Source organism: Plodia interpunctella, chromosome 19, assembly GCF_027563975.2.
Source record: "Plodia interpunctella isolate USDA-ARS_2022_Savannah chromosome 19, ilPloInte3.2, whole genome shotgun sequence".
NCBI classification, from domain to species: domain Eukaryota; kingdom Metazoa; phylum Arthropoda; class Insecta; order Lepidoptera; family Pyralidae; genus Plodia; species Plodia interpunctella.
This window is the reverse complement of record NC_071312.1, coordinates 7,278,432-7,291,157: the sequence shown is the minus strand read 5'-3', so window position 1 is coordinate 7,291,157 and position 12,726 is coordinate 7,278,432. Positions and strand designations below refer to the sequence as shown.

At 34.6% G+C, this 12,726-nt stretch overlaps 1 protein-coding gene across 1 annotated transcript in view; it reads right to left on the bottom strand.

The window, feature by feature from the left end:
• Window positions 1-12,726, bottom strand: part of LOC128678198 (uncharacterized protein) — a 64,435-nt gene that overhangs the window by 4,689 nt on the left and 47,020 nt on the right. The window contains exons 2-3 of the mRNA XM_053759583.2: window positions 5,503-5,622; window positions 206-334 (exon numbers count right to left, since the gene is read on the bottom strand). Coding sequence (XP_053615558.1) covers window positions 206-334; window positions 5,503-5,620 — 247 coding nt within the window. The 5' untranslated portion in view covers window positions 5,621-5,622. The remainder of the gene's footprint in view (window positions 1-205; window positions 335-5,502; window positions 5,623-12,726) is intronic.

The following is a 12,726-nucleotide window of genomic DNA, read 5'->3' as shown; positions in this document are numbered from 1 at the left end:
CACGACGTTTTCCTTCACCGGAAGCAAGTGGTGGTCGATGAAAACTACTATATATAGTCAGATTTGTATACAAACTCATATGGCACGAGTAGGATTCGAACCTGAGACCTTTTGATCCACAGGCGGGCGTCTTAGCCATTACACCACCACCGCTTCACACTATTATAATATACCATCTATTATTATTATAGGTTTTGTTACATACCAGCAGTGCAAAGCTTGGAGTCCTCATCATAGCCGTCGATGCAGTCCGGCGCGCCATCGCAGAGGTATTGGATCGAGATGCAGTTCCCGTCTACTGGGCATTTGAACGGCTCGTACGGGTGGCAATATTCTGCAACAGAAAGGGAGAATGCAGCGAGACATGTCATAGTGAAATTTGTTAAGAAATTAGAGTGGGTTACACCAGTCAACTTTGACGTTAACTTTAACCTGCTCGCTGCCGCTTATAAGACCAATTAGGTCGCTTGGTTTCGTTGTTGTGCGCAATTTAAAGGTTACGTCAAAGTTGATTGGTGTAACCCGCTCTTAGACTTTCCTAGGCACTTTTTACGTCATATTAAAAAAAAAACGAACGAAAAACACAGATTCAAAATTCAAAATTCAATTCATTTCAATTTAATTATTTTTCAATTAAATTTTTTTATGAAATTAGTCTACCGCCAACTTCCAAAGCGCAGGTGAAAAATAAGTGGCACAACCAACTCATCGTAGCCTTTTCTTCAAATCAGTTTTATTTATATATTAAAAATTAAGTGGATGAATGTTTACAGGACATTATTATTTATTATGTCATAATTTTAATTTAAAAAAAAAACATTTAGAAAGTCTTTCAGCCATTTTCTCTGAGAAATTGTGACAGGGATATTATTTACTGACTGAAGTGAGAAAGAAGTGGCAAGCAGAGAAATTATACCTAAAAAAGCTTTCAGAAAGCTTTATAAAAAAACTGCAAACGTAGTATTTTCGTTGTTTCGTACGAAAGGGTTGGTTAATTAGATCTGAATAAATATTTATTCCTTTTCATTTCGGACATTTGTATATTTTAATACAAATTCAGGGTTTCGCAAAAAATTTGTTCAACAAATACTTAGTATCATCGACGAAGTTTTTGAAAAAATGTAACATATTTATTTATTCAAACCTTTATTTGCGAATATGATGATGTGATGATGTCCGACTGATTTCGACATCTTCAACGATTTTGAACTCGCTGGTTTAATTAATCCGTGAACATAACAATTATGTTTAGGTTTATATTTCCAACAATAGTTCTGAATTATTAATAAATAAATATATACGGACAAATCACACAGATTGAGCTAGCCCCAAAGTAAGTTGTATACTTGTGTTATGGGATACTAACTCAACGATACTATATTCTATAACATATACGCATATAGATAAACATCCAAGACCCAGGTCAATCTGAAAAAGATCATTTTCTATGTTGCCCTGACCGGGGATCGAACCCGGGACTTTCAGTGTAGCAGTCCGAGTCATGATGACCATTAGGCCACGGAGGTCGTCAATTAATTAACAACACTATTAATCAACAACAATATTCACTTAGTGAATTGTTAAAGTATTAATTTCGGGTACAATCTAAAACTTTAGTCAAGAATTGGTTCAAGGACCTATGAAAGCAATTTGGAAAATTAAACTAAGATTTGTACGAGAAATTTCTAGAATATTAATAAAATTAGAAGTTAATTTCAAGAGATGAAAACTTATCGTCTGAAAACTTTAATACAACTGGATTAATATTAATTATAAAGTTTGCTCTATTGTATATTTGTAAATGTCAATTAAAAATATGTAGCCGAGGTATTTTGAAAAATATAGTTTTTATTGCTGACAAGAGGAAACTATCATCAAGATTTGTCAAGATTGAAACACCATTCTTACACATATTTGAAATACTTGTGCATTTTATTAAATACATCTTTATAATCGAGAAATGTTGGCTTTACAATGACGACATGGTCAAGGATGATTACGTTCGACAGTCCGACAACTAGGTATGCCGACGACCGTGCAAAGAGGAGACAAAAAAAAGACACAAACAGAGAGAGAGAGAGCATCTTCGAAAACAAAGCAATATTTCGCATAGTGATCTATGATGGAACAACCAGTCAATTAATCCAAGACATACTTACAAGTAATAAAAAAAAAATCAACATGTTTCAGTTTGACCGCAGTGTTTAGAACGTGTGCACAAAACGTAAATCCGTAGGCGGCTTAAAAAAAAAAGGGAAAATACAACACACAGTTTACGCTTGTTAGTTCGAAACACGAGTTGATTTTGCAGTCGACATTTTTAAACTTCCACACAGAATTATATTTCAAGGATTTGTTATAGCTGGAATAAATGTTGGAAAATATTTGTAAATTTATTGACTATATGTATAAACGTATAAAATGTATAAGATATATATATGTTCACTGGGCACGTTCGAATATGAACACAAATATACAAAGAATTAAATGTGTAAGTTTAGTGTGATGACAGAGAGAAAATGTGTAAACCAATAGGTCTCGTGACCTACAATTTGTGGTCAGTCTACGAGATTACAACTGGTTATGGCTGGCTGGTCTACGAAATTGTAGGATGAATAGTCTACGTATACGGTCTACGAGTTTGTAGACGGTCTACGAGTTTGTAGACGGTCTACGAGTTTGTAAACGGCCTACGAGTGTTGGAAACGGTCTACGATTATTATATACGACGTAAAAGTATTTTTAAAATGAGTTAAATTGATATGAACAACACAAAGTGCAATGCTATGTTGTATTCTACCTACTAGTACAACTTAACCGTCCTAGGTGAGCGGTAACGCGTAATTGCGTTGCCGACCCAGGAACACAGGCACGACACAGGGCCCGAGTGTATATCTCAAATGTTTATTTATAGTTATACTGCTAAAGACCGGGACAATCCGCACATATACGAATCTCTATCAAATTTTAATATATTTTTTTAAATTATTGACGAAATACATATATATAGGACAATGGTAAAATACTTGCCTCGGAACCGAGAGGTCCTGGGTTCGATCCCCGGTCGGGACATGATGGAAAATGATCTTTTTCTGATTGGCCTGGGACTTGGTTGTTTATTTATATGTTATAAAATATAGTATCGTTGAGTTTGTTTTTTACACAAGTCTTGAACTTACTTTGGGGCTAGCTCAATCAGTGTTAATTGTCCTAATATATTTATTCATTTATTTTACAGTTTTCTATTCGACAGAGTTGACACAATTAATTAGTTTTATATGATAAATTTTATTAAATTTGCCAATGAATAAAAATAAATTGACTAAAACGAGATAGTGGTGGTATTGATAAGCAGGGAGTTGAGAAAGATGCACACCCCCATCGCGTCATACAGCGTCCCGTCGTTCACCTAGGACGTCGGGTCAGAAAATATCACTGGGAGCCGAATCTACAAGGCAACCAAATCCGTCGCTTCGGAAATAACACGAAATGGAGAGGTATTTTGGTATTTCCATATTTGTAGTCGATGTCGAGCAAATATGATTTTTACGCTCAATTTGGACGTTTTCCCACGCCTGGTATTTGTGGTTAAGGTTTAAAATACTTTTTTAAAACGAATGTTGAATCATTTACTTGAAATATTAATTGCTTAATTATATAGACAAGCAAAACCTATTGATTTTTTTAAAATTTAAATTTGAAAATAAAAGAACAAATTATACAATTGACGACCTCGGTGGCGCAGTGGTGAAGTGCTTGACTCTGAACCAAGAGGTCCCGGGTTCGATGCCCGGTCGGGTAATGATGGAATTTTTTTTTTTTTCTGATTGGCCCGAGTCTTGGCTGTTTATCTATATATGTATATGTATATGTTATAAAATATAGTATCGTTGAGTGAATCCCATATCACAAGTCTCGAACTTACTTTGGGGCTAGCTCAATCTGTGTGATTTGCCCTAATATATTTATCATTTATTTATTTCTAATTTTAAATATTTGTAAGTATGAGATTATGTGTATTATGATATTCGTATGTGATTTTATTACCTACAGATTATATGTGATCAACTCTCGTTGGTAATGCTGTCCTTGCGTATCAGCTGTCTGTTTTGTCACAACGGGAATAGAGTATGTACTATTTTAGGGCTGAAAGGAATTGCATTAGCGATAAGTGCGCGTTTGAGCTTATTATGTTTGAGTTTAATACCTTGTTGAAGCTTATGATTCCTTTGTGAAATAAAGAGTTCATTTATCTATCTATCTATCTAGGGCGATAACCACATGCCATAACAAAGTTCAAATTTCTGTGGCAACATTCAGTGAGGCGAAAATCACAAAGTCAAATATTATAAACCGTAACATCAAAGAGCGCAGTAAAAATCCTAAAGTACAAGTTAAAATGTCAAGAATACATTGGCCACGACTTAACACACTCTGGGGGAATTACTTAATGACAATTTTCATGAATCTCCAATAGGAATACTTGATGAAAGGCTCATTCCGTGTTATTTAACGCATTTCAGATGTATAAATAACCAAAACCTTATAATAAAACACGCTAAACTTATCCTTATTCTCGAGTTACTAAGGTTGAGATTAAGAACTTTTAGAGATACGTACTTAGGTGTAATCACAAGAGAGTCGCTCGGAAAAACCTTTAGAATCTCTCTAAGTTGGTAATTAGTGCTAGACACAGAATTTGGAATTATAGAAGCCTCCTCTTTCTGATCTCCGCATGTTCCCGGCTGTGTTCGACGCCGTGAAGCCCGGAGTCAGGGTTTAAATAACTTTCAAAATGTGAAGATGCGGTGGTAATTTAACAACCATCCGCCAGTCTGTCGTCAACCCTCCTTGGGAACGATATAGTCTATCAGTTGCCCAGGCTTCCTATCCCTTAGTCGCACGACATCCATGAAAGGATAGAACTTTTACGTGGCTCACTCTTAACCCTACTCCTGTTACTGTAAATTGAGTATGGAAAGAGACCAGACCAGACAGACCATTATTCGGTTGTGTTCAACGCAAACGAATTGTTTTTTTTTTGTTTTGATTTATCATTTCTATATATGAATATATAGTGCAAGTGTGAAAGTGGCGCTTCTATTTGCGTTGTTATTCTAAATTCTGTGCTAGAATATGTCGTTAGTATATGTCAAGACATGCCGTTAAAGGTTTTTATTTAATGAAAAACAAAGAGATGCCGTTCATCTAACAGTGTCCTTCAGATAATTTCTCAATATAGTTAACATATTTTTATCTAAAGTTGAATTGACTTATAATTATTAAAATTTGCCAGCACTACAATTTAGACCGTGTATTTTAAGAAAGAAAATTAATAGTAATAATAATAAATTAATAAGAATAAAATAAAATCTCTATACTTATGTATATGTTCATTATCATATTCCTTATCATTTCTCATCATTTGGGATCGTTGCAATATGTACGTGACTCGACTTATTGACTCGAATTTGAGGCTAAAACTGTAGGGAGTCGTGTTACCTGATCTCTTATGATGACCATAGAGTTTGTTCAGGTCCAGAGCGGTGACAGTGTTGGGCAGCGCACAGGACACCGCTGCCAGTGCCGCAACCCACGCGGCTACGCGACACGACGACATCTCTGTAACAAGAAGAAATGTTAAATCATCACTACATATTATAAAATAAAGTCTCTTTCTCTGTTCCTATATCCCTATGTATGCTTAAATCTTTAAAACTACGCAACGGATTTTGATGCGGCTTTTATTTATATATAGTTGATTCCTGAGGAAGGTTTAGGTGTATAATTTATTAAGGTTTTACCTGAGCGAAGCAGGGACGGGCCGCTAGTACAAAGTCGACATCTACTTGAGGATCTGTGGTGGTTCTATTATAGGGCGGAACCACACACCAAATATTATGGTTAATACATACATATTGTCAGCCTGTTTCCCATGGAGGTAGCAGAGACTAGGGATTTCCACTCGCCACGATCCTAACAAATCTCACTCGCTTCCTTTATATACTCATGATAACTTTTTCTTTCGGTATATATATGCGTGTGTTTAGCAAATAAATTATATTTAATTGGAAATACTTGGATATTATGTGTAAAAATAGATAAATAAATAAATATATTAGGACTAATCACACAGATTGAGCTAGCCCCAAAGTAAGTTCGAGACTTGTGTTATGGGATACTAACTCAACGATACTATATTTTATAACAAATACTTATATAGATAAACATCCAAGACCCGGGCCAATCAGAAAAAGATCATTTTCCATCATGACCCGACCGGGGATCGAACCCGGGACCTCTCGGTTCAGTGGCAAGAACTTGACCACTGCGCCACCGTGGTCGTCATAGATGAAATAAGGTAAGCAAACTAATCATTCCCCATTCTGTAAGAGACGATGTCATATGCTATTTCAGGAACAACCTTGAACCTCTTTTACTTACACTTACGCATTTTGCGAATAGCAAAAATACATCTTGAAAACTTTGCAGATGCAAATGTAGGAGGTTGATACTAGTAGGAGTTCAAAATGTTTGTTTAAAACCGACGTAAGAAATCTTTTTCCATGTGTCGACTCGTTTAAATGTATGATGAACAATACGACGCCTTCGACACAACAATTATCTGTGACAGTAATGTTTCTTAAACTTTCGCGCATTGAACATATAATTTTATATATAAATTTATTAACGGGGCTTAGCACGAAACTTTGCGAATGTTTCTATGAATGAATATGTAATTATCTGCGACGTCACACATGCCCTTCAGTGTGCAGATGACAGGGCACACAGGACAGGACAACAAATGAGACATGGTGTGGGGAGAAATAAGATAATTTATAATTAAAAATGTAATTTTGTATAGAGCTAACGACAGTTACGGTTGGCACGGGGGGCGTGGGCCGAGTCGCAATCGTCTTAAGAATTATCTTTTAAAATTCTAATGGACGTTATTAAACTTTACCCATCTTATAGAAAAGACACGACATTAGTTTTGGAAATTAACTATTTATTTACGAGTCTTTATATTATTAATTTTTAATTATAAATTTCTTATTGTGTGAATACATTTAATAACTTATTATCTTTTTATATTTTAGACTTTAGTGTTCCCCAAATATTGCATAATTAAAATTGAACATTCAAGAAATTTACTCAGATTCAACGTAGATATAGTTACTAGTTAGCTCGTGTTTAAACTTTCCGTTAAAAGTTAAAGCTTAGTATATAGACGGTTAACTTTCGAGCTTTCGTGTGGTTTCAGCTCGAATTATGTTGGTCATAACTTTTAGCAGAAAACAGGATGAAGTTTAAAAGTTGTTGTGTCATAGTTTGCCGCTTTAGTGTGATTTAAGATCTTTTTAAAAGGACGAAAGCTTTTGACAGCTTTTATCTCTAGCTACACTAAATAGTTACTACATTTTTCTTTATTATACCTGAGTACTTAGGATATAATATAATGTCAAGGGATATAAAAATAATAGTTAACTTTTGGATTTGATTTGAATAAATCTTCGAAGGATATCACAAAAAATCATCATTATAATAAATGCGAAAGCCTGTGGGTATGTCACGCTCTCATGCTAATCCACTGCTGGGCCAATTGTGATGAAATTTATAATGCCAGCTCCACACTGTCGCCGAACTCAGACACACCCCGACGCGAATGCGTGAACATTGCGTAGTTAGTGTGAGTGCTTTTATTTACCGCAATGAAAAACCAGCAGTATATACTGAATCCGCCAAAGTTTGGCAAACTGTTCAACGACAGCCTGGAGCCGACATAATAGATTTAATTAATTACTTAACGTCAAACACAGGTTAATGTTCTTTTGTGATACATTTTTAACAGTTTTCAGTGTCCGGCTCACAATAGCGGTTACAACATCACGTTAAACACTCGAAACTTTTACTTTGAGCATCACGTATGATCCACCGAGAGGGCAAACAGACCTAATAAAATTACCCAACTGTTCTCGACTGAACGATCGATTTACCAAAGTCATCTTGAGCTGGAGTTTTGTTACCAAGTGGTGTAAAGTGGAGGCTTCTTATAAGTTTTAAACTTACTAATTGAAAAGGGTTGAAAAGGGCATATTCGTTGAGAAGTCTGTGATTTGTAAGTTTAGGTAGGTATAGTAAAAAAATCTAGTTCACTTTTGAGGCCTGAGGGCGAAGTGCGTGTTTGCATTCTCACTTCTCACCATCGAATCGATTCGAAGTGAGACGCAGCGAACCAATGACATTGCAGTGTGGTTGTCGTTGCGTCACAATAATGCAATGTGATTGGTTCGCTGCGTCTCACTTCGAATTGATTCGATGGTGAGAAGTGAAATGCTAACCCGCACTTCGCCCACTGTTCAGGTACACCGACATCGTTGCGTGCGCCTGCGCTTTTTCATGAAATTATTCGGCTTCAAACTCCATAAAAAGCGCATGCGTGACGCACTAATTGTGTGGTTATAAAATTTATAGGTACTTAAACAGGTAACATAAAAGAAGCTCAGTTAATAGTGTTGGTCCCTATAATACCAGAATGGTTTACCATTTTTATTTTATACAAATCGGCTATGTTACTCATATGTAGCCGGTTGGATGTAATGTCTGATCATGTCTGATACAGCTGTTTTAAAAAGCCAGTGACCTTCTGTTAAGTTACTCTTTGTGTCACACTCATGACGTCACGTTTAAAAGGCTCCATGAAAAATGAGGCGGTGTAAAAATATTCAGATCATTATGTGAAATGTATGGGACCACGTGATAAAAGGTTTTTTGAGGAATAAAGAGAGGAGTTCGTAGCAAAGTGACATGTAGCTTGGATTTTTTGTGTCGATGATTATAGATTGTAAAGCAAAGTCTATCCCAACTATTATTATAAATGCAAAAGTAACTTTTTACGTTCTAGCGATTCCAAAGAAAGTAGGCTAAGTACGGAGAAAAGAACTGTTCTCGTGGAAATTTTTCCTTCAAATTTCTGTGATAATGATTTAGCTACATAAATAAGCATGATATGATAGCAAATATTTTCTACTGGACTCATTCCGATGAAATGTGGTGAATAGGTAGAGTAAATCTTTGCATTATGGATACTTCCTATACCTAAATTCCTACGGGAACGAATTCCCGTTATTAAAAAGTAAGTTATATTATTAGGTCCTAGTCGTATAAAGTCTGTATAAAAAAAGTATATTAGCTTAATAGTGGTCATGTTATTCGCTTTTCAGAATCTCGTTACCGAAATATTGCTCTTTTACAGCCTTGTTTGGTGTCCCAATTTCCAACTTAAGTCGTAAAAAAAGTTATGTAAAATTACAATTTTTGCGCACGTCAGCACTTCTTTTAAATATCATTTGATTTGATGAGAAAATATTCTCAGTTATATGAAAACTAAAAAAACAAATAGGTAATATGTAATAGTGTAAATTATTGCTACCTGCAAGCAAATTTATCCAAAAACTTATAGGTATATCACATAAGGTTGTTTTCTACTGTAAAGATAGATATATAGTTCACCAACCATGTCAGTCTGTAGTGCGGGTTTGTATTTAACATCCCTCATCTTTGTTCTCGGTTGCGTTCGGGGTTGCGAAACCGCGAAGCCCGCGGACAGCGTAAAAATATCTTCTATCCTTAAAAATTTGAAGATTCGACTGTGATTTTACAACCTGCCGTCAAGTCTGACGTCAAAACTCTTTGGGAATACTATTATTGCTTATCAGCTGTGTGTTCCTTAGTCGCCTCGTCCGACATCCACAGATATGGAGTAGTCCTATTCTTAGGCGGAACCACACGCCACAGGAGATAAGAATTGCAAACCCACACTATATACCTAAATAAATGTCTATTGTATTTGGTCCAGCGGCTAGCAGCTCTATAAAATAAGCCGACGATAAACGACCACAGACAAGAAATACTAATGAGCATAAAGTACCACAAAGTTTTAATTAGACTGTGGAAAAAACAAGGAGTTTAAAACATTATCGAGTAAAATCTTTTTGTTATATATTGTTGACTTATTCATTATACCTAGTCTATATTCTGTTTTGCGATCGTAATAAAAAAGAAGATATGCTGGTGAATGTAAATTTGCTGATAAGATCCTAAGTTTATTTTACTAAAATAAAGTTTCTGGTCAATACTTAAAGTTATGATACATTATTTATTTCACAGACGGAGACAGAGAAGAAAATTACGCTTAAAAATAAATATTTATTTGTAATTATGGAAAACTACGCTCATGTCTGATATACACGGCCGAGATGTGGCGAATACATTGCTTTGTAACAAAATAAGGAAAAACCAGCAACGTATTTCGATTTACCACACACGGCCATATGTATATACTGACATCAAAGAGCTCATAGATTTGTAGGGCTACCTCCATTTTTTTTATGCTCCTGGGAAAACCGTAATGAAATATAGCCATTTAGGTAAAATGTTAATTTATCAACGAAAATGTTTGTTAGAAACAAAATATCACAAGCAAGAAGATTGCTTGTGATATTTTGTTTCACTAATGTTTAGTTCAAAGTTCAGTGACATTTGTTTCATCCGATGTCTATTCGGCCCCTCGAGAATTTAAATATAAATGTTACCATACGTAAATTTCACGTTTGTATTATTTTATTATTGTGTACTAGCTTTTATCTTTCGCGGCTTCACCCGCGTAAATTTATATATATATATATATATATATATATATATACCTATATATATATATATATATATATATATATATATATATATATATATATATAGGTATATATATACTATGGCCGCTTCCGCACAACAGCATTAAAGCATATTAGATGCTGAGCAAAGATTTAGTAGTAATAGTAGTAACATATAAAATGATTACAGACAACCAAAATAATTAAAGTCGGCATAATAAACAAGTGATAATAATAAACTAAACTTAAAACACGCCACGGTAACTTTAAACACGCCCAACATTTTAAAAAAGTGAAAAGTATTTGCGGCGCGGATGCAGCACCCAGTATTTTTAATTAAGTAGATACTCTTCACCTTATTTTTTTCTGTTTTCCCGTTTAATTAAATACTGCAAAAGACTCAAAATTTGTCTAATTAATTTTCCAAAATTTCATACGGACGTGCTTGTATCTCATTAAATTTTTAGTGCTTCTTATAATTATCGTCACGTAAATACGTTTAGTTGATTGAGTTAAGTATATTCGAACGCCAGCGCCAAATAGATTTTTACGTGATGCCTGTAGACGAAGTGTTAACGATGGCAAAAATATATTATAACCTACTTTTAATCACACTCCTTATATAAAATAGCGAACCAATGATAATGGAAAAACTTATGAATATTAACTTGGAAACTGAAGAGACTAAAGTTCCATCTGTGCTAACGATTTTAATTGTGAAATTGTTTCTCGATATTAATTTTACTTTATATTTTAATATGTTCCCGGTTGTATACGGGTTTATGAAGCCGCGAAGCCCAAGATCGACGTAAAGAATGTGGTTGGAAGAACCTGGGGCTCATTAAATAGTATTTTAATGATGAAGGTAATGTTAAAGACTTAATGTTTTTATTTGATGTAGCTCCAAAAAGATACGATCACGCATAAATAAATTCACATGGCAGTAAATGTAAATATTTAATGTACCTACCGCGCTGGCAAGGATCAACCATTTCTTAGAAATTCATATCAGAAATTCGTAAAGCATAACAAATTTATTGTGTATTCTCGTTTCGCAAAATGTTGGCATCCCGGCGCGTATTGCAGAGGTGAGATCCAAATGGATGTTGATTCATGCAAACATTCGTGAACTGCTGAAGCTGTTGAAAAGCTATGAAAAACATTGTATTGATGACATACCATAACATATGTTATTCATAAAAAAAGTTAAAATATACTCTAAGCTAAAATATGTATTGATTCTTTCTAGCAATTTCAAACATTATAAAGTGCGGCAGTGACAAAACATATTTTAGCAAAGTGCGTTATGTTTTAACTTGAATGAATAGCAGGGATTGTTTTCTAACAATATTTTATTAAATAGCAAATTGTGATGTCACCATCATCGAAACAATGAAAATGTATATGCCACCGGAATACATTTTTATACATTTTTCAAATCATCGCTACATAGTATAAAACTCTTTTTAAAAGTAATTTTTCGCCGTCTCTGTGTGTTTTTCTATTGTCTTTAAAACCTCGCAGTGATTCAAGAGGCAAGTTTATGTAACTGTATAATTATATTATGGTTTTACCCGAGCGAAGCCGGGAAGCCGCTAGTATAAATAAATCTAACTCTTTAAAAAAATGTATCAAAATATACAGGACTGTAAATATTTCTTTTATACATATATCTATTCGTACAGGACGAATTTTGTCAGGGTTGTTTTGCAAAATTACGAGAAAAAATTCGTTCCTAGTTTTTGTACAATCGTGCTACCGATCTAAAACTCTATGAGGATATTAACTCCCGGATTTTAAATATAGAACGTCAATCCCGCCGCCATTGTTGTTTCCCAGATTTTCTCCAGAACTATACCAGTTTCTGTTGAATTTTGGACAGATTCTTATCTCATTCAGTGTGCATGAATTATTTCACTAGACATTTCTTTGTAAGATAATTCTGAAAGGGTTCACTGATTTTCTTTTGTTTTTTTAATATTCTACATTTGTTTGTATTGCTACACTACGTTTTTAATCCGAAGAATAACGGAGCGATCACTTAATGAATTCCGTT